The 23471-nt window shown below is 44.9% G+C and overlaps 2 protein-coding genes across 2 annotated transcripts; both read right to left on the bottom strand.

Moving 5' to 3' along the window:
- Window positions 1–1178: 1178 nt before the first annotated feature.
- LOC308300108 (tripartite motif-containing protein 16-like) lies at window positions 1179–14129 on the bottom strand. Its single transcript, XM_080743887.1, has 7 exons — window positions 13853–14129; window positions 12054–12428; window positions 11791–11886; window positions 10257–10490; window positions 3120–3279; window positions 2566–2625; window positions 1179–2434 (listed from the first exon to the last, which is right to left on the bottom strand). Exons 1-7 carry the CDS (start codon window positions 14087–14089, stop codon window positions 1917–1919), a joined length of 1680 nt encoding a protein of 559 aa, XP_080600013.1. The 5' UTR covers window positions 14090–14129; the 3' UTR covers window positions 1179–1916.
- A 1723-nt stretch (window positions 14130–15852) lies between these two features.
- Window positions 15853–22528, bottom strand: LOC308299142 (E3 ubiquitin-protein ligase TRIM47-like). Its single transcript, XM_080742860.1, has 8 exons — window positions 22185–22528; window positions 20320–20694; window positions 20054–20149; window positions 18389–18622; window positions 17986–18145; window positions 17130–17180; window positions 16932–17002; window positions 15853–16718 (listed from the first exon to the last, which is right to left on the bottom strand). The coding sequence occupies exons 1-8, from the start codon at window positions 22419–22421 to the stop codon at window positions 16488–16490; spliced, it is 1455 nt and encodes a 484-aa protein (XP_080598986.1). The 5' UTR covers window positions 22422–22528; the 3' UTR covers window positions 15853–16487.
- Window positions 22529–23471: the final 943 nt, after the last annotated feature.

The raw sequence follows: 23471 nt of genomic DNA, 5'->3' as shown, positions 1-23471 counted from the left end.
AGAATGGCCCTAGTAGAAATAAGCGGCCTGAGGCTGAAACACAGCCAAAAGGGCACGCACATCCGAGGCTGTGTAGGCTGGGTGCTGGACTAAAAAACAGTATAGGCCTATATGAGAAGTATATATGAGAAAAGATTTTTCTTTCAAATTGCTGCTCCCAAAGCCACATCCATTGCTCTTCCTGGACGAATGGAGAGTAGAGAATGGGAGGAGGGGTTGGTTCTGGTAGAAAATGTGTATTTTAGTCAAATGTCTCCACACAGACCATATGGTGTAGGCCAGGGATGCTCACGCTTTTTTGACTTTTTTAAATGACCAGCTCAACATGATCTACCCACTTCTGTCTGTAATCGAGAGATTCTAGGCTGACTTGGACCTCATTTGCATGAGTTTTTTTTTTCCAGACTGAATCGCTCTGTACAGCAGATTTATTTATATTCTTCAAAATGTCAATCATTTGGCTCTGAAACCCCTCACCTTTTGGACTCTTTGGCTGTGCCCAAAATCACACATACTATTTAGTGTGCCACATTACTTCTTATGTCCTTAAGCCTAGTAGCTACCAAATAGAATAAGAACCCACGTGAGATGTTCTTTAATTGTTTTGGTCATGGCTGAATGAATGTTGAAGTGTCCCTGAGCGAGACACTTAAAGACAGGGTGCCGTGATTTCCCACCTACAACATAATTTTCTAATCTAATTTTTCTAAACTGGTAAAAAGGGGAGGGGATATTATGATGTCATTATATAAGTGCATTTCAACTGGGCCTTTTGACTCAGAGGCTTTCAGCTTTCAGGAAGTAACCAAAAATACACAGGGAAGACATATTTGCATATTATAACCACACCAGGGGGGTATTTCACGAAAGGTAGAATAAACTAGGATCCTAGCCAGGATTTAAGCCAAATCCAGACTTCCCAGAGCCTCCTCTGTATAGCCTGGTTTATTCCGTTCCACAAACACCAAGCCAGGATGAGAAGGAGTGACTTTGTCGAGCCAGGATCATAAAGCCTGGCTGAATGCACGTTCATGTATTCCTTGAAAAGCCCATGCGGTCGAGAGTCGATTCCTTGATCGTGACCAATCATGGCACCCACAACTGGAGACAACTTTCACAGAGACAGAAACATTCTTCAAAATAAGACTAAAAGAGGTTTCAGCAAAAGTGCTCACATTTATTCGGAAAAACAAGTCATCGTATATGAAGAACATCTCACGTGGGATGTAGGCCACGCTTCAAAGCTGGAACATTTTTGGGGGCTAATACTAATTAATATATATTATGTTGTTGTGATGTCATAAGTGATTTTTTGGGGCCCGGACAAAGCCAGATGTTGGAGCTCATATAGCTCCTTCAAGGAGCACCGCTCGAAAAGCAATTAAAGAACATAGTTTTACCCCCTATTTATTTATTTATTGTTTTACATGCCAGGTTTTAATTGTTTAACAAAGATAAATCACACCCAATGTGAAGTGAGTGGTGCCTTTATGAGTTATTTTATTCAGTGTCCCACGAAGCTTGGCCAAATCTAAGTAATATCTTAGAAATGTGCAGATGTGCCTGTAAGCTGTAACACTATACATACTGTGTGTTGGTTTGTTTACTGTTGAATGAGAGAAAACATTGTTAAACATTAGGTATAATACCATCATTTGGGGACCCACAGTTTGAGAACCACTGTATTAAGTATAACCAATCTACACAGACTGACAAGAGGGCTCTGCAGTAATATCAACAGGAGATACAGTATAATGATTGTCTACAGCAGGCTTATTAAATAAGCAATAAGCGGAACACAATCGGTTGATTGATCATGATGGTGTAGTATACACATCATTCTTACACATACTTTATCTAGAAGGGAAAATCTATAATCAAATTACTGAATATCATCGTCAGCATTCTTAACATGTCTACCATGTCTTACACAGCTCTGCTGAATCTCCTCTCGCCCAAGGTAATATCCCTGGATAGAGAGGTTGTGTGAACGTGGTTTGAACTGTGTGGAGGAGGGTCATTGTGTCAGAAACACCGTAGAAGGACAGAGTACCTGCCTTGTGGTCCAGGTAAACACCCACTCTGGAGGAACGAGGCCCTGACACTTCAGTCTTAACTCTGTTGTGTCTGAAACAGTAGTTGTCATCAAGGTACTGTAAACACCAGGATTTATCATTATCTCCAAAGTGGGTTTTTCTGTTGACGTCTTTGTAACAGACTGCTACATGAACCCCTCTAGTACCACTCCACTCTACTTCCCAGTAACTACGTTCAGACAGACCCTCTGCACACAACACCTGAGTGTATTTAGTAAATCTCTCTGCATGATCAGGGTAAGGCTGTTTGTAGGTTGCTAATGTCACTTTCCTCTTCTCTTCTGACAGGGAGAGAGACTTGCTTATCGTGTTCATGTCCAGAGACAGAGGACAGGCATCTGTGAGAACACACAACAAAAAACATTTCAAACCTCTTGAACCTTTTTGTGTTTAGAGTTAGTCTCTCAGATACAAACTCGTTTCAATAACCTTTCAATAACCTTCAAAAACCGCATCAACATGGACTCACATTGTAAAAAGTCCTCTCTGGTCTGAGGCTCCGCTGGATGTAAAACATCAACTGCACACACTGGAAACACAAGAAAACAGAAAAGGTAATCATGACATCATACTGAAGAATGGATTAAACCAAATCCAGGTTTGACAAAGCCTGCTCCGTACAGCCTGGTTAATTCCGTTCCACCAACGCCAGGCCAGGCTGAGAAGGAGAGACTTTGTCGAGCCAGGATTGTAAAGCCAGGCTGAATGTATTCCTTTAAAAGACCATGTGTTCGAGCATCGATTCCTTGATCATGACCAATCATGGAACCAAAGAGTGGCATTCTTCCACCACATATCCAGGTTAACTGGCTAGGCTAATCCGCCGATATATTTCAGCTTTCATGAAACCGATTGAGCACTCATCATGGCTAAATTAAGCTAGGATAGCTGATAAATCCAGGCTTTGTAATTTAGGTTTTGTGAAACAAGCCCCAGGTCAAATATCTCCAGTTGCCTTCTGACTTCATCAATCCATGTTTACCATGATGGCAGGTTAAAACAATAAACACATTTCAATCTCACCTCTCTTTGGTATCTCTGGCCAAATTGTCTTCAGGATGTTGTCTAGTTGGTCTCTCAGACCAGACACGACATCAATCACATCTGTGAAGGACCTCAGAGGACAGATGACCACACTGGGTGAGACTGGAGATCCACTGGGACTGGAGAGAGACTGGAAACTCTGGAGAGAGACAAGCAGAGAGACAAGTAAACCAGTTTTTAGACAGGGATGGAAGAACATTATACTGTAACAAGAGATCTATAGATTAGTACATTGATCACAATCAGTGGAGTTGAACTGGTGTCCTTTTTGTTTCCAACAGTAAATAAACACGCACGCACGCACGCACGCACGCACGCACGCACACACACACACACACACACACACACACACACACACACACACACACACACACACACACACACACACACACACACACACACACACACACACACACACACACACACACACACACACACACACACACACACACACACACGCACACACGCACACACACACACATTTATACTTTGTGCTTTGTCGTACAACGGGGTCGCACAGCGAACATAGCAGAACTACAAGCACACAACGTATCGCCTCTGCTACTCGATGTGGGCTTGTAGCTCCAATGTTGAATTGAATTGAATGAATTGAAAATGTATTTTGATATTGATTAACAATTTAATTATGTTTTTGGTTCTGTCAATACAAAAGGTATTTCTATTTCAATCTACGGACAAAAATTATTTTATAAATTTAGCTCACAATCAATCTACAAGCTCACAAGCCGAGCTTGAAGATTTTTTGGAAAATGTGACAATTATGAATATGACAATTGCGCAAAAATAGTTCTGATTACCTCAAATAATTGTGATTAGGAGATCATCAAGTAATAATATTGATAGGGATGGTCCGATCATGTTTTTTGGAACCGATCAGCGAGCACCGATCACAAAAGTTTGATCACCCGATACCGATCAATCACCGATCAAGTTATTATTTATATTTTCTAAATGTTAATGTTTTAACTTTAATTCATTCATTCACTCATGAATTCATTTATATATTTGCCTTATAGTTATTTACCAGCATTACTATGTATTTATTATCATAGCAGTAACTCATTATTTCTTCAGCACTGTGGAAATCAATACCCCAAAATGGCCTCAAGTGGGCATACTGAACGGCTGGTTGATCGGATGCACCGATCCGATCGGATCGGTGAATTTACCTTTTGATCTAAACCACCGATTATCGCCGATCACGCTTTGATCGGCCCGATCCGATCCATTGCCGATTGATCGGTAACATCTCTAAATATTGACAAGCCTATTTTTTTACCTTGTTATTCTGTTCTGTACATATGTAGAACTATAGCCTATTAATATTAGTAACTAATTAGGCGCAGGAAGAATGACGTAGCCAGTTCAGGGGGGAGATCTAAGAGGTTGGCGGCGCGCCCCCAGGTGGGCGGAGTATTATATTCCGCCCCCCACTCAGAGTATATCTAGGGTACTAACCCTACAGTGCTTCAGTTGCTAAACTCAGCGCTGCAGGACACACACAGGTGCCACACCTGTTGCTGCTGGAAGCTGTGCTGCTGCCCATGCACCGCTCCGAGAGGGTGCCTAACTTGGCTGAGTATTTCTGGCTGTTTCTGCTATCTACTATTGCTTATTTCATGTTCTTAGCTGCCAAACTAACTTAGTTAAGAAGCTGTGTTCTGGCCAGGTTGTATGGGAAGGTTGAGGTTGTTATTCTGGTAATCACTGAATGCTAGAAGTTGTGTTCTTGGCCAAGTCGCATGGGTAGTTTTGAGATTGTTATTCGGGTAATCGCTGATTCTAAAGTTTCAAGGTCCATATTGTCTTGCTAAAGTTGCTGGTGCCCCAGCTGAATTCTGTACTTCAGTCATGTTGCTAAAGCTAATCTAAAGGTGCTACGGGCTTGCTAACATGGCTAAATGTATACTCAGGATCATAGAAAGTGGGCTGTGGCTACGGGCTAAATGCTAACTTATTTGTGCCCCAGTGGGCCTTTACTGGGCTACCATGAGTTAAGGTAATCTCAGTCGTTGGGTTTGTCGATGATAGCCACAGTGTTTTTGCGACTGCGCGGGCCGTATCGGCTAGCATGGAGCAACAGGTTCAATGTATAGTCAGCCAGGAGCTAGCCGGTGGCTATTGCTAGCCGGCTACTCCGGTAAAGATGCTGTTAGCTGGTAAAACAACGTGCTAGCCATGTCAAGGCAGAGCGGCGGCCCCTCGCGATAACGTGGCCCCGTAGCAAGTATGAAACACGCCAGGAGGATTCAGTTTGTAGGCTGTTGTAGGTATCGGCAGCATTCACCTAGCATCCGAGCTAGCCGAGTTCATGTCAAGCGGTGGTTTACGGCATGTCGTCGTCAGCGCATACTAAACGCTGGGGATGGGATATGTAGTTCGCTAGCATGTCAAGCCCAGCCGGATTCCGTGCTACAGTCTAATGTGGCAGTCGTTTGTTGCTAATGCTAATTTAAGGTGCTTATGGGTTTCGCTAACGTTGCTAAAGATTAGCGGCTGTCCAGGCTGGGTTCAAGGCAAGGATTATGGCATAAATGTTGGGTTCGTTGTTGTGGTAAACACGGCCGAGGTCTACTTCTAACTACTGCTTCATCAAGGTAATGGTGCTCTTTCCAGCTGAGTTTGCATACTACAGATCGAGACGGGAGCAGTTGCGGCTCCTGGCTAACGCTAAAATGACTTCTTTGTGCTTGGCTTGCTTGCGACCGTTCGCTAAGGTTAACTCAGTTGCTTGTGCTTATCGGGAACAGTGGTGTATTTGTCGGGATCAGTGGCGTATTGGTGTATTTTGTCAGCCGTATATGCTACTGTTGAGCAGCGTTCCTTCCTTGCAGTCAGCCAGGGGCTAGCTTTGCTTGTTGTTAGCCGGCTAGCTTTAACTAATGTAAGGATAGCTGCTAGTTGGTAAAACAGCTTGCTAGCCATGTTCTAGGCGCAAGTATGGCCCCGTCTGAAAACGTTGCTCTATAAACAGCTGCTGCTTATGAGGTGCTAGTTGCTATCAGAGCAGTATAATCAGAGAGTGGTGTCACCGCGGGGTCAGAAACAGCGCTGGTCACGTGGTTCATTGTCACTTTACACCTCATAGACTTCAATGCATTTTGTAAACTTCCGGTTCGCCGTTTGTCTCTATACGCCAATAGATGTGTGCGTAGAAGACCTGGCCCCATGAAGTGAACGGGAGTGACGCAACTCTCCATTCTAGGGCTCTGGTTGCTATACCTTAGCAGCTTCTAAATGGTTCCTGTCGCTTGTATGTCTGCGCGGGCTCCTGGAAGGAGGAAAACCCGCAAGCTCATGGGTGCCACAGTTTACGTGCAAACAATGTTTTGCGTCCGCTAACGCTAGGCGTGCTGTCTGTCTTGACGTCACCAGTTGACTCGCTAGTGCATGCAGGGAATCGTAGTCTTCTCTAAATGCTTGGTAGCTCCACTCAACCTGCGGCGGCGTGCTAGCATTACTGCTAATAATTACAGCTAAGGCTGATGCTTGTAAAAATGCTGTATCATGTTTTCTTTCAGCTCATGCTAAAGCTAATACGTGTTGGTTGCTAACATTCTGTCTATTATTTCAGCAAGTTATTGTTTCTACTGCATGTCAAGCTGTTACCAGGGTGTTGAGTGTTTCTGCTAACATGTTGTCATTACTGCTCCAGTATGGCAGCTCCAGGCTAAAGTGGCACAGGCTCAGCTAAATCACTTTTCTTAACAGCGTCTCGCTGCGGCGGCTATAAGGGCGCGGCTAACACCAGGTCTACGTTGTATTTTTCAGGTTCCTAACCCTAACATTATGTTTATTTTTCAGGTTTCCTAAACATGAGGTTTATCTTTCAGCTGCGGGCTAAAGCCGACGCATAGCGACAGCTACAGCAGGTCGTCATTGCAGCGTCGCACGGCAGCTGCGGGGTGTTTCAACTGCATGTTAAGCTGCTACCAGTGCTTCAGAAGTTAAAGGGATTTAACTCAAATATTTGTTTAAAACTAAGGCTATAGTACCGGGTCACACAGCACACCGTATGTCCTAGCAGTGTTTCCGTGGCCGCTGCACTGGCTACAGTTCTGTTTTCCTTCAGCTCATGCTAAGCTAATATATACTGGTTGCTATTCATCCTGTTTATTTCAGTTTCAGGCCGGAGCGGCTGCAGGCCCACGGCTATGACAGCAGGTTATCATGGCAGCTTTGGCTGCGGGTCCCACTAATCATGTCATGAAAGTTATGTTCCTAGCTTAGTCGACTGCTGTGTGCGGCTGGGAGTCCAGTCGGGAGTCGGTCGGCACCGTGGAGGGTATTGTTGCGACGGCGCAGCTGCTTCCGCTGCTGCCTTGGGCCAGCCGGCCTTCCAGCCTTCCTGACTTCCCGGCGACCCGCGAGCCCACGACGGAGGCGCGTAGGGCTCAGGCTCAGCTTCCGGGGGAGCGGCACACCGACACCGCCGTCATGCCGCGAAGGAGCAAAGGAACGCCAGTTCTAGCGCCAGCGGCGGGAGCCAGTTCTCTCGCCAGCGACGGCTGCCCCGGAAGCACAGCGGAGCCAGACTCTAGCAGGTAAATAGCAGCGCATTTGCTTGTTCGGTTCCGTCAGGGTGCAGTCGCTCTAAGCTGGGGACTTTACGCATATCGGTTGGGCCATGTTTTGGCATTGCTTGACTTCAAAAGTCAAGAGCTGGGTTGTAGAGTTTCTTATATGTGCGTCAGCAGACTTTGCAGCAGAACTAACGCACTTTTCCATTCTGTGTCTCCATGCCGAAACACCTGGCTGCCCGCCCGATGTCTGCCCCAACGACCCTCTGTTCCATGACGCACGCTGGTTCGCCGCGAGACTGAGGGAGCAGGGCCAGAGTGAAGGCGTCGCACCATCCCTCTACACGCCACATTCTCTGCGGCGCGGAGTAGTTTCGGCAGCGGCGCCCCTGGCGCGGAGCAGCTCGGCGGCAGCACTCCTGGCGCGGAGCAGCTTCGGCGGCGGCTCTCTGGCGAGGAGCACCTTCAGCAGCGGCGCCCCCGGCGCGGAGCAGCTTCGGCGACGGCGTTCCTGGCATGGAGCAGCGGCGGCGCCCTCGGGCCTCAGCTGGTCGTCAGCAGCAGGCGTCCGCTGCATCGGATGCAGCAGGCTGGGTTCCTCCGTATGCAGCGGCGGAGGAGCAGTCAAGCGGCGTGGGAACGATGTGAAGCAGCCCGTGGTTAATGGACTGATGGGGCCGAGGCACGCAATCAGTCACGCGTCCCGTGGAGGACGCTCGGGTTCAGAAGGTCGCATTATGAGGTTCTGTTTCGGCTGTGTGTTTATTGCTGCCCCTCACATGTATTTATATACAAGGCAGGGTGTCTTTAAGGTTATAACAGTATAGTTACTGTTATGTGCAGCGTATACCTTATATTTGTGGGTTTTTACGTGCTGCCTCTGCTGCACTTCACAGGTCTTTAATTAGTGTTATATCTAGTTGCTCATGCCCACTACAGCATTGCTAAAAGTACACTAGAGCTACCTTTCTTATCATTGGTTGGCTTTAGGCAAGCTGCTAATATCTAATACTTTGGTACTAACGAGTATTCCTTGCCTGCTCATTCTAGTATTCAATAGCGCTCTAGAGTTCTGGAGTTAGCAAGTAGATATTTTAATTGCTTCAGCTCAGCAGTAATCGCTAAAAGAAAGAACGTCACGCGGAGGGACGGAGCCCTTCGTATAATGGTGTTCTCTTCTGCAAAAGCAAGGTGTGTTGGGAAGGGGGAGAGTTTAATAAAATGTATAGGTTGCTGCATAATTCAGGTAATTAAAGGTGCTGTATTCTGAGTATGGGGGCATAGTAAATGTACGCTATAGTGTCAGTTTAGTTATTTCGCGCTTCTGGTCACAGCAGTGTCCAAGCTGTTAGGTCCGCGGAAACAAATCATCCTCACCGGTGATTAGGAGTCTATGGATTCTAAGCGTTTGTTGGGGGGGGACCCGCGTGGGTCCTTCCTTTTAGAATCCATAAGCCACTCTTAGGTTCCGCTTGTAGTATAGATGCTGCATTTATCCATGCGTGCTGCTCATATTATTATGCTGCCTGCGGCTCATGTCCTTATATGCTGCTGTAATTGTTTAGGATTGATCATGGATTCGGAAGTATTGCGTGTTTTGGGGGGTTAGGACGCCGTCCTGGCAGGACGCCGTCCTTCCTTCTTTGGGGGTCTCGGATCATGTGACGCGGAGAGCTTCAGTCACGTATAGATGATTATAGCTTAATCATTTATCGTGGACGCGGCACATGATCCGTTAGCCGAATCCATCGCCAATCTTGATGCTCCGCATGTAGTCTGGTTATGCTACATATTCATGCTGCTGCTTAGGCTATAGGATGCTGCTGCTTAGGCTATAGGATGCTACCGTATTGCTATATATATATTGCTCATATGTCTCTGCTGCCTGCTATATTGTATGCTTCCATTCTTGTCAATAAAGTCCATTCAACCTTAATGATTTGCCCCCTGAAATTAGGCGCAGGAAGAATGACGTAGCCAGTTCAGGGGGGAGATCTAAGAGGTTGGCGGCGCGCCCCCAGGTGGGCGGAGTATTATATTCCGCCCCCCACTCAGAGTATATCTAGGGTACTAACCCTACAGTGCTTCAGTTGCTAAACTCAGCGCCCCACCTCCTTCCCCAACTCCACCTCAGGATTAGGCTATCCCCTTGCTGGGGGTCTCGGATCATGTGACGCGGAGAGCTTCAGTCACGTATAGATGATTATAGCTTAATCATTTATCGTGGACGCGGCACATGATCCGTTAGCCGAATCCATCGCCAATCTTGATGCTCCGCATGTAGTCTGGTTATGCTACATATTCATGCTGCTGCTTAGGCTATAGGATGCTGCTGCTTAGGCTATAGGATGCTACCGTATTGCTATATATATATTGCTCATATGTCTCTGCTGCCTGCTATATTGTATGCTTCCATTCTTGTCAATAAAGTCCATTCAACCTTAATGATTTGCCCCCTGAACCAGCATTAATAATGTCATGTAATGCCATGGCATAATGTAATCCAATGTAATATGATGGAAAGGAATGAAATGTGAAGCTGATTTCTCCTAAATGTCAGAACCATGATAGGAACCTGAATGAAGGTGATGCTGTCATCAGTGTTGGACAGCTCCTCCAGGTCAGCATGTCTCCTCTCCAGCTGCTCCATGTGCTCCTCCAGCTGCCTCAGGAGAGCCTCAGTCTGAGCCACTGCAGTCTGCTGCTGATCTCTGATCAGCTCTTTAAGCTCACTGTGTCTTCTCTCAATGGAGACCATCATCTCACTGAAGATCCTGTCACTGGCCTCCACTGCTGCTTCTGCAGAGCTCTGTTTAGCGCGCGCGCACACACGCACGCACGCACGCATGCACGCACGCACGCACGCACACACGCACACACACACACACTTGTTAAAATGTTTTATTTTTATTTTACAAAAATGATTAAAAATGTTCCAAATAATATGTGAACATGGATAAACCTTAATTCTTAGATATTTCAAATTATGTCTCACATATTTTGCTGTTTTAGATATTTGACTTGTTAGTAAGTAGTTACTTTTGTTTTAGTTTGGCTTAAACTAGATATGGTATTCTTCCTTTTTATCGGTCTTTGTTATATTTGTATTGTGGTTTGGTTTATGTGGGGACTGTAAATGGAAATTAGCTTCTGGCTAAATCTGGCATGTTATCATGATTAGCTGATTCATTTCATTTTCATGTACGGGAATGTTCATTAATCTACATTTTCCCGTCGAAAGAAAGAAAGAAAGAAAGAAAGAAAGAAAGAAAGAAAGAAATCTGAATCTGGTTCTGTATCTTCTATTATGTTTGCCAACAATGAATGACGCTAGGCGGGTTTAATGGTTAACCATTGATTAACAAAGTCAAAGATCAGAGTAAATTATCCTAGTCACCAAAATGACAGCATATGGTAAGTACTGTAGACAGCAACGAAAGAGAGAAAGAAAGAAAGAAAGAAAGAAAGAAAGAAAGAAAGAAAGAAAGAAATGCACTGATTCTGAAAGTGGGGTCCAGACAAAATGTGTTAATGTAGCATCAAAATCAGTTTAACCAACTGTAATCCACATTTGAAAATAGATGTTCTACAAGTTCACAACACATTGAGAACCCATCACACCACCTTGTGAGCTTGTAGATCTGCTAATTTCAACAACTCTTGAGAGAATGTGAAACATTTTGCATAATACAAATCTCATGTGTATGTGTGGAAATTGCTGGCACAAAAAATATTTTCAAACGGGGGAACGCAGCCAAATACATATTATAAATTGGGGGGTCCTTGACATGCTGCAAAGGTTTGAGAACCACTGCTTTAGTGCTTCTGATGACACATTGTCTCATCCATATCCACCTGTTTCCCCGAGAATGTACTGTAGCATTATCTGTGGGACACTTCCGGAGAACAGCAGATATACAAGCTCACATCGTGTCGCAGATGCAACCGTTGTGAGCTTGTAGATCATTCTCGGCTGCGACGCCGGAAACTGCCGCACAACTTCTGCGCAATGCACGACGGGATGTGGGAAAGTTGTGGATAGCATCACCATTTCCTCTATCCACATTAAACACAATAATAAAAGAAGAACCATTATCATATCATCTCACGTTCAGGGCCTCCATGCCCTGTCTCAGGTCTTTCAGCTCCTTCTTTGTCTCCTGGATCTGCTGCTGGACTTTCTTCTGAATTGTCACCAGCTGTTTCTGCAAGGAACAGGAAGAGAGACTGTCGAGATACCAATTCTATCCAATCAGGAGAGAGAGAACTCATACAGAATACAGGGTAAATCCACACATCATCATAATGTCCCTGGTATGGTTATTTATTTCTACTTCTAACTTTAAAACATGATCCATCCAATTTGTCCTACCTGTTTCTCTGCCTTCTCTGCAGCAGCTGACACCGTGTCATGGCCCTTGTGTTCATCCATGGTGCACAGATAGCAGATACACTGACGGTCTGTGCGACAGAACACCTCCAGAAGCTTGTCATGACTGGAGCACATCTTCTCCTGCAGTTTGTTGGTGGCTGGGACCAGCTTGTGCTTCTGCAACGCTGGAGCATTGTAGTGAGGCTGGAGGTGAGTCTCACAGTAAGAGACCAGACAAACCAGACAAGACATGAGAGCTTTGCGACGTCTGGCTCCAGTGCATAAATCACAGGCCACGTCTTCTGGTCCGGCGTAGAGCTGAGCAGCGGAGGCAGGAGACTGCTGACCTCCTGTACTGCTCAGCTTCATCACAAGCTGGGAGTAAAGAGAAGAGGAGGGGAGGTCACTCACTGATGACAAATACAACACAGTCATTGTGAGGTTCATGGTGTTAAACGGGACCGTACCTACCTGTAGGTTCCCCAGGTTCTATGTTCCCCAGGTTCTATGTTCCCCATTTACCCCCCCAAAAAAGGTTCTATGTTTCCCGCTTATCCAAAAAAGGTCCTATGTTCCCCAGGTTCTATGTTCCCCACTTACCCCCACAAAAAAGGTTCTATGTTCCCCACTTATCCACAAATGCAGGAAACATTCCTTTATAATTATTAATAACAACTCAAAACATCCAATAATGGGGAGAGATTAGGAATACTAGTGGGTCAGGGGCACTAGGGACATCTGGACACCATACTTTTGTTATGTCTGGGCATCTGGACGAGTGGGCACCTGGACATCTGGGCAATAGGGACATGTGGGCATTTGGACGAGTGGGCACTGGCACTTAGGGGTGGAGACATCTGGGCACCTGGGCAAGATGTCCCACCATTTTCTGCATTTGAGTGGGGAACATAATCTTTTTTTTGAGCGGTGGTCACACCGTCTCCATAGCGTGGCCGTGTGTGTAGGTATGTATGTATGTTTGTATGTATGTATGTATGTGGGTGGGTCTGTATGTAGCCTCAAGCCTGTGGTGTAGTACCTTTTATGACCACACATGTTAAGGGAGGGGCGCTGTTTTCAGGCCAGGCCAGGCCAGGCACACACGCACGCACGCACGCACACACACACACACACACACACACACACACACACACACACACACACACACACACACACACACACACACACACACACACACACACACACAGGGGGGGGGGGGGGGGGGGGATGGGCGGGGGGAGATAAACCACCGCTCAGTTCACACGGGTGTGATTTTTTTTTTTGTGTGGAACATACAGTAGATCCTGTTTTTGGTTGAGAGGGGAATATAGAACCTTTTTGTGGGGAGGGTGGGTGGGGAACATAGAACCTGGGGAACATAGAACCTGGGGAACATAGAACCTTTTTGGGGGGTAAGTGGGGAACATAGAACCTGGGGAACATAGAACCTTTTTGGGGGATAAGTGGGGAACATAGAACCTGGGGAACATAGAACCTTTTTGGGGGTAAGTGGGGAACATAGAACCTGGGGAACATAGAACCTGGGGAACATAGGGTGGACCCCTGTTAAACACAGTAAGAAATTACATGTAAGATCATTGGAACATTATCTGAACACTGTGGTTCTGAACTTTTGCATTGCATGAAGTTGATTGTTTACAATGTAAGCAGGGTTTAATGGTTAACCGGTGACAAACAACCCTCATCAACAAAATGATAGCATAAGGTAAGTAGACTGCAAATACACTAAAAAAGATTAAAAACCATACCAATACTGTGGTTGTAACTTGTCATCTCACCTCAGCCAGCAAGTTGTTCTTCCTCAGAACAGGTCTGGGACTGAAGCTCTCTCTGCACTGGGGACAGCTGTAGACTCTAGTCTCCTCATTCTGGTCCCAGTAACCCTCAATACAGCTTTTACAGTAATTGTGTCCGCATGGTAGAGCCACTGGTTCCTTTAGATGGTCCAGACAGACAGGACAGCAGAACTGATCCTGGTCCAGATCACATCCCTGCTGCTGTTGTTTTTGTGCCATTTGGCTGACAACCACACTCAAATTGAGGGGAAAAAAAACAGTCGCAGTCAAAACACACAACACTCTGGTTTACTCTGAAGAGAAAACTGGGAACGACAAAACACAACAGCTCTGAGTTTCATTTCTTCTGAAGAAAAGTGGGAGAGGCAAATGTGGACTTCCTGGATGTTTGCACCAGTAGTGGTTTTAAAGAGACAGTGAATGTAAGTTCACTAACAGGTTCAGCTTGTGAAGCTTGGTGACGAAAGATTATTCTGCTTGTGGTTGAACGTTGGACTCGTACACATAATTTCCCTGCCGTGTAGAAAAGCCTGGTGACACAAGGTTTTACAAGATAATCAGGGGTATATTTAGGCTATTTGGGGTAGAGAATGGCCCTAGTAGAAATAAGCTGCCTGAGGCTGAAACACAGCCAAGAGGGCACGCACATCCGAGGCTGTGTAGGCTGGGTGCTGGACTAAAAACCAGTATAGGCCTATATGAGAAGTATACATGAGAAAAGATTTTTCTTTCAAATTGCTGCTCCCAAAGCCACATCCATTGCTCTTCCTCAGACGAATGGAGAGTAGAGAATGGGAGGAGGGGTTGGTTCTGGTAGAAAATGTGTATTTTAGTCAAATGTCTCCACACAGACCATATGGTGTAGGCCAGGGATGCTCACGCTTTTTTGACTTTTTTAAATGACCAGCTCAACATGATCTACCCACTTCTGTCTGTAATCGAGAGATTCTAGGCTGACTTGGACCTCATTTGCATGAGGATTTTCTTTTCCAGACTGAATCGCTCTGTACAGCAGATTTATTTATATTCTTCAAAATGTCAATCATTTGGCTCTGAAAACCCTCACCTTTTGAACTCTTTGGCTGTGCCCAAAATCACATACTATTTAGTGTACCACATATTACTTATTATGTCCCTAAGCCTAGTAGCTACCAAATAGAATAGGAACCCACGTGAGATGCTCTTTAATTGTTTTGGTCATGGCTGAATGAATGTTGAAGTGTCCCTGAGCGAGACACTTAAAGACAGGGTGCTGTGATTTCCCACCTACAACATCATTTTCTAATCAAATTTTTCTAAACTGGTAAAAAGTGGAGGGGATATTATGATGTCATTATATAAGTGCATTTCAACTGTGCCTTTTGACTCAGAGGCTTTCAGCTTTCAGGAAGTAACCAAAAATACACAGGGAAGACATTTGCATATTATAACCACACCAGGGGGGTATTTCACGAAAGGTAGAATAAACTAAGCCAGGATTTAAGCCAAATCCAGACTTCCCAGAGCCTCCTCTGTATAGCCTGGTTTATTCCGTTCCACAAACACCAAGCCAGGATGAGAAGGAGTGACTTTGTCGAGCCAGGATCATAAAGCCTGGCTGAATGCACGTTCAAGTATTCCTTGAAAAGCCCATGCGGTCGAGAGTACACACACACACACACACACACACACACACACACACACACACACACACACACACACACACACACACACACACACACACACACACACACACACACACACACACACACACACACACACACACACACACACACACACACACACACACACACACACACACACACACACACACACACACACACACACACACACACACAATGAATTAATCAGATATTGTCCTCGTCCTCTCAGTCCTATCTTCTATCTTCATCCTGTATAAAACATCATCGTAACATGGAGACAACTTTCACAGAGTCAGAAACAGAAACATTCTTCAAAATAAGACTAAAAGAGGTTGCAGCCAAAGTGCTCACATTTATTCGGAAAAACAAGTCATCGTATATCAAGTACATTTTATAAAAACAATAATGTGCAAAGTCTTTTATATGAATAGAAACATTTGTTTATTTAGCCAGATAAGATGTTGCTTGTGTGCTTCTTCCAGGAGCACTGCTCGAAAAGCAATTCAAGAACTTGGTTTTACCCCCTATTTATGTATTTATTGTTTTACATGCCAGGTTTTAATTTGTTTAACAAAAATAAATCACACCCAGTGTGAAGTGAGTGCCTTTTATGAGTTAATTTCATTCAGCGTCCCGCGAAGCTTGGCCAAATCTAAGACTTTTTAAAGAAATGTGCAGATATGAATGAGAAAACATTAAGTATAATACCATCATTTGGGGACCCACAGTTTGAGAACCACTGCATTAAGTATAACCAATCTACACAGACTGACAGATTATCAACAGGACATACTGTATAATGATTGTCTATAGCAGGCTTATTTAAAAAAAATGCAATAAGCGGAACACAATCGGTTGATTGATCATGATGGTGTAGTACACACATCATTCTTACACATACTTTATCTAGAAGGGAAAATATATACGGTAATCAAATTACTGAATATCATCGTCAGTCAGCATTCTTAGCATGTCTACCATGTCTTACACAGCTCTGCTGTATCTCCTCCCGCCCAAGGTAATATCCCTGGATAGAGAGGTTGTGTGAACGTGGTCTGAACTGTGTGGAGGAGGGTCATTGTGTCAGAAACACAGTAGAAGGACAGAGTACCTGCCTTGTGATCCAGGTAAACACCCACTCTGGAGGAACGAGGCCCTGACACTTCAGTCTGAATATTGTTGTGTCTGAAACTGTAGTTGTTATCACGTTACTGTAAACACCAGGATTTATCATTATCTCCAAAGTGGGCTTGTCTGTTGACGTCCTTGTAACAGACTGCTACATGAACCCCTTGACCACTCCACTCTACTTCCCAGTAACAACGTTCAGACAGACCCTCTGCACACAACACCTGAGTGAATTTAGTAAATCTCTCTGCATGATCAGGGTAAGGCTGTCTGTAGCTTGCTAATGTCACCTTCCTCTTCTCTTCTGACAGGGAGAGAGACGTGCTTATCGTGTTCATGTCCAGAGACAGAGGACAGGAGTCTGTGAGAACACACAACAAAAGAAAATTCAAATCTCATGAACCTTATTGTGTTTAGAGTTACTCTGTCAGATACAAACTCGTTAGAGCTTTCAATAACCTTCAAAAACCGCATCAACATGGACTCACATTGTAAAAAGTCCTTTCTGGTCTGAGGCTCCGCTGGATGTAAAACATCAACTGCACAGCACACAGAGAAAGAAAACAGTAAAGGTCATCATGACATCATACTGAAGAATGGATTAAACCAAATCCAGGTTTGACTAAGCCTACTCCATACAGGCTGGTTTATTCCATTCCACTAACGCCAGGCTCGACTTTGTCGAGCCAGGATTGTAAAGCCAGGCTGAATGCGTGTTCATGTATTCCATGAGTTCTCAAATTCTGCCCGAACCCGACCATACCCGAACACGACCCAACATTTAGGGTAGGGTAGGGCCTAAAATGTATGCTAATTATTCGGGCCGGGTAGGGCCTCAGGCTCATTGAAAAAACAAAGTATATTTTTTTATTATTTTATTACTATTACTCCGTGATAGAGTAATGAGAACCCGACCATACCTGAACCCGACCCGACATTTAGGGTAGGGTAGGGCCTAAAATGTATGCTAACTAGTCGGGCCGGGTAGGGCCTCGGGCCGGCCCAGTTAGGGCCCGGCCTTAATTTTCAGGCCCGTTGAGATCTCTAATTCCTTGATCGTGACCAATCATGGAACCAAAGAGTGGTGTTCTTCCACAGCCCCCGCCCTGGTTTAACATATCCAGGTTAACTGGCTAGGCTAATCCGCCGAGATAATTGCTTTCATGAAACCGATTGAGCGCTGATCATGGCTAAATGAAGCCAGGATAGCTGATAAATCCAGGCTTTATAATCTAGGTTTTGTGAAACAGGCCCCTGGTCAAATATCTCCAGTTGCCTTCTGACTTCATCAATCCATGTTCACTATGATGGCTGGTTAAAACAATAAACACATTTCAATCTCACCTTTCCTTGATATCTCTGGCCAAGTTGTCTTCAGGATGTTGTCTAGTTGGTCTCTCAGACCAGACACCACATCAATCACATCTGTGAAGGACCTCGGAGGACAGCTGACCACACTGGGTGAGACTGGAGATCCACTGGGACTGGAGAGAGACTGGAAACTCTGGAGAGAGACACACAGAGAGACAATTAAACCTGTTTTTAGACAGGGATGGAAGAACATTATACTGTAACAAGAGATTTCTAGATTAGTACATTGATCACAATCAGTTGAACTGATGTCCTTGTTGTTCAACCAGTAAATAGTAAATATTAATAATGTCATGTTATGCCATGGCATGGCATATAATGTAATCTAATGTAATATGATGGAAAGGAATGAAATATGAAGCTGATTTAGTGGAACCTGAATGAAGGTGATGCTGTCATCAGTGTTGGACAGCTCTTCCAGGTCAGCATGTCTCCTCTCCAGCTGCTCCATGTGCTCCTCCAGCTGCCTCAGGAGAGCCTCAGTCTGAGCCACTGCAGTCTGCTGCTGATCTCTGATCAGCTCTTTAAGCTCACTGCGTCTTCTCTCAATGGAGACCATCATCTCACTGAAGATCCTGTCACTGGCCTCCACTGCTGCTTCTGCAGAGCTCTGTTTAACGCACACACACACACGCACGCACGCACGCACGCACGCACGCACACACACACAATGATTAAAAATAATATGTGAACATAGACAAACCTTAATTCTTAGATATTTCAAAATATGTCTCACATATTTTGCTGTTTTAGATATTTGACTTGTTAGTAAGTAGTTACTTTTTTTTAGTTAGGCTTAAACTAGATATGGTATTCTTCCTTTTTTCCTGTCTGTTATGTTTGTATTAATAAATCTGGCATGTTATCATGATTAGCTGATTCATTTCATTTTCATGTACGGAAATGTTCATTAATCTACATTGTCCCGTCGAAAGAAAGAAAGAAAGAAAGAAAGAAAGAAAGAAAGAAACAAACAAACAAACAAACAAAGAAAGAAAGAAAGAAAGATGAATCTGGTTCTGTATCTGCTATTATGTTTGCCAACAATGAATGACATGGTTTAATGAATAACCATTGACTAACAAAGTCAAAGAAATGCACTGACTCTGAGAGTGGGGTCCAGCCAAAATGTGTTAATGTAGCATCAAAATCAGTTTAACCAGTAAGATTCCCTAATCGGGAGATAAGCGACCGTCAGGTCGCCGCGTGATTTTAGGGCAAAATGTGCCTGAAGGTGGCACAATATGGGACAGATCCATGTTGATGACATGAGTGTAGACATACTGTGTAGCGATTTGCCTGATTTTAGGGCAAAATCTGTAGGAGTAGTGTCCAAAAATGTGTTTTAAGAAATCTGCCTGAAGGTGGCGCTAAATGGGAGAGATACATGTTGATGACATGAGTGTGGAGCAAGTGTGTACCGATTTGCGTGATTTTAGGGCAAAATTTGTAGGAGCAGTGTCCAAAAATGTGTTTTGCAAGAATCGGCCTCACGGTGGCGCTAGAAGAGGGCCATGTGAGAAATTATGGGTGGAGGTTGTGGTTTGGCAGGCAAGGAGTGTGTGTGCACAATTTGGCATGGATCGGGGCAACGGTTGCGGAGATATGAGCAGGGCAAAAGTGTGACGTGTGACGTGTGACAGACAGACTGACTGACGGACTCACAGCTGGTCGAGGTTTTGACAGTAACTGCGACCTGACGGTCGCAACCAACTGTAATCCACATTTGAAAGTAGATGTTCTACAAGTTCACAACACATTGAGAACCCATCACACCACCTTGTGAGCTTGTAGATCTGCTAATTTCAACAACTCATAATTCCAAATGTGGAAATTGCTGGCACAAAAATATTTTCAAATGGGGGAACACAGCCAAATACATATTATAAATTGGGGGGTCCTTGACATGCAAAGGTTTGAGAACCACTGCTTTAGAGCTTCTGATGACACAAAGCATTGTCTCATCCATATAGCATCACCATTTCCTCTATCCACATTAAACACAATAACAAGAAGAACCATTATCATAAAATCATCTCACATTCAGGGCCTCCATGACCTGTCTCAGGTCTTTCAGCTCCTTCTTTGTCTCCTGGATCTGCTGCTGGACTTTCTCCTGAATTGTCACCAGCTGTTTCTGCAAGGAACAGGAAGAGAGACTGTCGGGATACCAATTCTATCCAATCAGGAGAGAGAGAACTCATACAGAATACAGGGTAAATCCACACATCATCATAATGTCCCTGGCATGGTTATTTATTTCTACTTCTAATTTTAAAACATGATCCATCTTATAATTTGTCCTACCTGTTTCTCTGCCTTCTCTGCAGCAGCTGACACCGTGTCATGGCCCTTGTGTTCATCCATGGTGCACAGAAGGCAGATACACTGACGGTCTGTGCGACAGAACACCTCCAGAAGCTTGTCATGACTGGAGCACATCTTCTCCTGCAGTTTGTTGGTGGCTGGGACCAGCTTGTGCTTCTGCAACGCTGGAGCATTGTAGTGAGGCTGGAGGTGAGTCTCACAGTAAGAGGCCAGACATGCCAGACAAGACATGAGAGCTTTGCGACGTCTGGCTCCAGTGCATAAATCACAGGCCACGTCTTCTGGTCCGGCGTAGAGCTGTGCAGCGGAGGCAGGAGACTGCTGACCTCCTGTACTGCTCAGCTTCATCACAAGCTGGGAGTAAAGAGAAGAGGAGGGGAGGTCACTCACTGATGACAAATAACACAGTCATTGTGAGGTTCATGGTGTTAAACAGGACCGTACCTACCTGTAGGTTCCCCAGGTTCTATGTTCCCCAAGTTCTATGTTCCCCATTTACCCCCCCAAAAAAGGTTCTATGTTCTCCGCTTATCCAAAAAAGGTCCTATGTTCCCCAGGTTCTATGTTCCCCACTTACCCCCACAAAAAAGGTTCTATGTTCCCCGCTCAACTTACAATAGGTTCTGTGTTCCCCACTTATCCAAAAATGCAGGAAACATTCCTTTATAATTATTAATAACAACTCAAAACACCCAATAATGGGGAGAGATTACGAATACTAGTGGATCAGGGGCACTAGGGACATCTGGACACCATACTTTTGTTATGTCTGGGCATCTGGACGAGTGGGCACCTGGACATCTGTAGCCTGATTTCAGACTCTACAAGAGAAGCAGTCCACTCAGAGAGTGGACGGGTCTATTGCTGGAGCCAGGCAAGGACATCTGGGCAATAGGGACATGTGGGCATTTGGACGAGTGGGCACTTAGGGGTGGAGACATCTGGGCACCTGGGCAAGATGTCCCACCATTTTCTGCATTTGAGTGGGGAACATAATATTTTTTTTTTTTGTGGGGAACATACAGTAGATCCTGTTTTCGCTTGAGAGGGGAATATAGAACCTTTTTGTGGGGAGGGTGTACATAGAACCTGGGGAACATAGAACCTTTTTGGGGAGTAAGTAGGGAACAGAACCTGGGGAACATAGAACCTGAGGAACATAGGGTGGACCCCTGTTAAACACAGTAAGAAACGAGCACAGGTCTCCACCAGGCCACACAAATCGGCCTGTTATAGCGCCACCATGAGGCTGATTTAAAAAAAATGTGGGGCAGAGGTTCTGAATTAGCATCCAGGGAGTGTGTGTGCTCAGTTTGGCAGCGATCGGGCCAACGGCGCCGGAGATTAGCTGGTAACAACCAGGCCACACAAATCGGCCTGTTATAGCGCCACCATGAGGCTGATTTGAAAAATGTGGGGCAGAGGTTCTAGATTGGCATCCAGGGAGTGTGTGTGCTCAGTTTGGCAGCGATCGGGCCAACGGTGACTGAGATTAGCTGCTCACAAACTGCGAGGACGCACGGACGCACGCACGCACGCACGCACGCACGGACGGACGGACGGACGGACGGACGGACGGACGGAGGGGAAAACATACTCTCCCTCAGCCTTCGGCTGGTGGAGACAATTACATGTAAGATCATTGGAACATTATCTGAACACTGTGGCTCTGATCTTTTGCATTGCATGAAGTTGATTGTTTACAATGTAAGCAGGGTTTAATGGTTAACCGGTGACGAACAACCCTCATCAACAAAATGATAGCATAAGGTAAGTAGACTGCAAATACACTAAAAAAGTTTAAAAAAACATACCAATACTGTGGTTGTAACTTGTCATCTCACCTCAGCCAGCAAGTTGTTCTTCCTCAGAACTGGTCTGGGACTGAAGCTCTCTCTGCACTGGGGACAGCTGTAGACTCTAGTCTCCTCATTCTGGTCCCAGTAACCCTCAATACAGCTTTTACAGTAATTGTGTCCGCATGGTAGAGCCACTGGTTCCTTTAGATGGTCCAGACAGACAGGACAGCAGAACTGATCCTGGTCCAGATCACATCCCTGCTGCTGTTGTTTTTGAGCCATTTGACTGACAACCACACTCACATTGAGGGAAAAAAAACAGTCGCAGTCAAAACACACAACACTCTGGTTTACTCTGAAGAGAAAACTGGGAACGACAAAACACAACAGCTCTGAGTTTCATTTCTTCTGAAGAAAAGTGGGAGAGGCAAATGTGGACTTCCTGGATGTTTGCACCAGTAGTGGTTTTAAAGAGACAGTGAATGTAAGTTCACTAACAGGTTCAGCTTGTGAAGCTTGGTGACGAAAGATTATTCTGCTTGTGGTTGAACGTTGGACTCGTACACATAATTTCCCTGCCGTGTAGAAAAGCCTGGTGACACAAGGTTTTACAAGATAATCAGGGGTATATTTAGGCTATTTGGGGTAGAGAATGGCCCTAGTAGAAATAAGCTGCCTGAGGCTGAAACACAGCCAAAAGGGCACGCACATCCGAGGCTGTGTAGGCTGGGTGCTGGACTAAAACCAGTATAGGCCTATATGAGAAGTATACATGAGAAAAGATGTTTCTTTCAAATTGCTGCTCCCAAAGCCACATCCATTGCTCTTCCTCAGACGAATGGAGAGTAGAGAATGGGAGGAGGGGTTGGTTCTGGTAGAAAATGTGTATTTTAGTCAAATGTCTCCACACAGACCACATTCACTCCACTTCCTCCAGTGGGCACATATGGTGTAGGCCAGGAATGCTCACGCTTTTTTGACTTTTTTAAATGACCAACTCAACATGATCTACCCACTTCTGTCTGTAATTGAGAGATTCTAGGCTGACTTGGACCTCATTTGCATGAGGTTTTTATTCCCCAGACTGAATCGCTCTGTACAGCAGATTTATTTATATTCTTCAAAATGTCAATTATTTGGCTCTGAAACCCCTCACCTTTTGGACTCTTTGGCTGTGCCCAAAATCACACATACTATTTAGTGTGCCACATTACTTCTTATGTCCCTAAGCCTAGTAGCTACCAAATAGAATAGGAACCCACGTGAGATGCTCTTTAATTGTTTTGGTCATGGCTGAATGAATGTTGAAGTGTCCCTGAGCGAGACACTTAA

This window comes from Nannobrachium achirus (genome assembly GCF_963921795.1).
Source record: "Nannobrachium achirus genome assembly, chromosome: 15".
Lineage (NCBI taxonomy): Eukaryota > Metazoa > Chordata > Actinopteri > Myctophiformes > Myctophidae > Nannobrachium > Nannobrachium achirus.
The sequence above is the reverse complement of the archived record's forward strand: the minus strand, read 5'-3'. Positions and strand labels throughout refer to the sequence as shown.

Excerpts from the sequence above, each read along its gene's own strand:
- LOC308299142 (XM_080742860.1), bottom strand. The coding sequence starts at position 22,421 with ATGGCTCAAAAACAACAGCAGCAGGGATGTGATCTGGACCAGGATCAG. Across the intron at positions 17,003-17,129 it reads CAGAAAGGACTTTTTACAAT|ACTCCTGTCCTCTGTCTCTG; the intron begins GTGAGTCCATGT and ends GTGTTCTCACAG. Across the intron at positions 16,719-16,931 it reads TGTCAGAAGAGAAGAGGAAG|GATAACAACTACAGTTTCAG; the intron begins GTGACATTAGCA and ends TTACAGTAACGT.
- LOC308300108 (XM_080743887.1), bottom strand. The coding sequence starts at position 14,089 with ATGGCACAAAAACAACAGCAGCAGGGATGTGATCTGGACCAGGATCAG. Across the intron at positions 12,429-13,852 it reads AGAACAACTTGCTGGCTGAG|CTTGTGATGAAGCTGAGCAG; the intron begins GTGAGATGACAA and ends CTTTACTCCCAG. Across the intron at positions 2,435-2,565 it reads CAGAGAGGACTTTTTACAAT|ATGCCTGTCCTCTGTCTCTG; the intron begins GTGAGTCCATGT and ends GTGTTCTCACAG.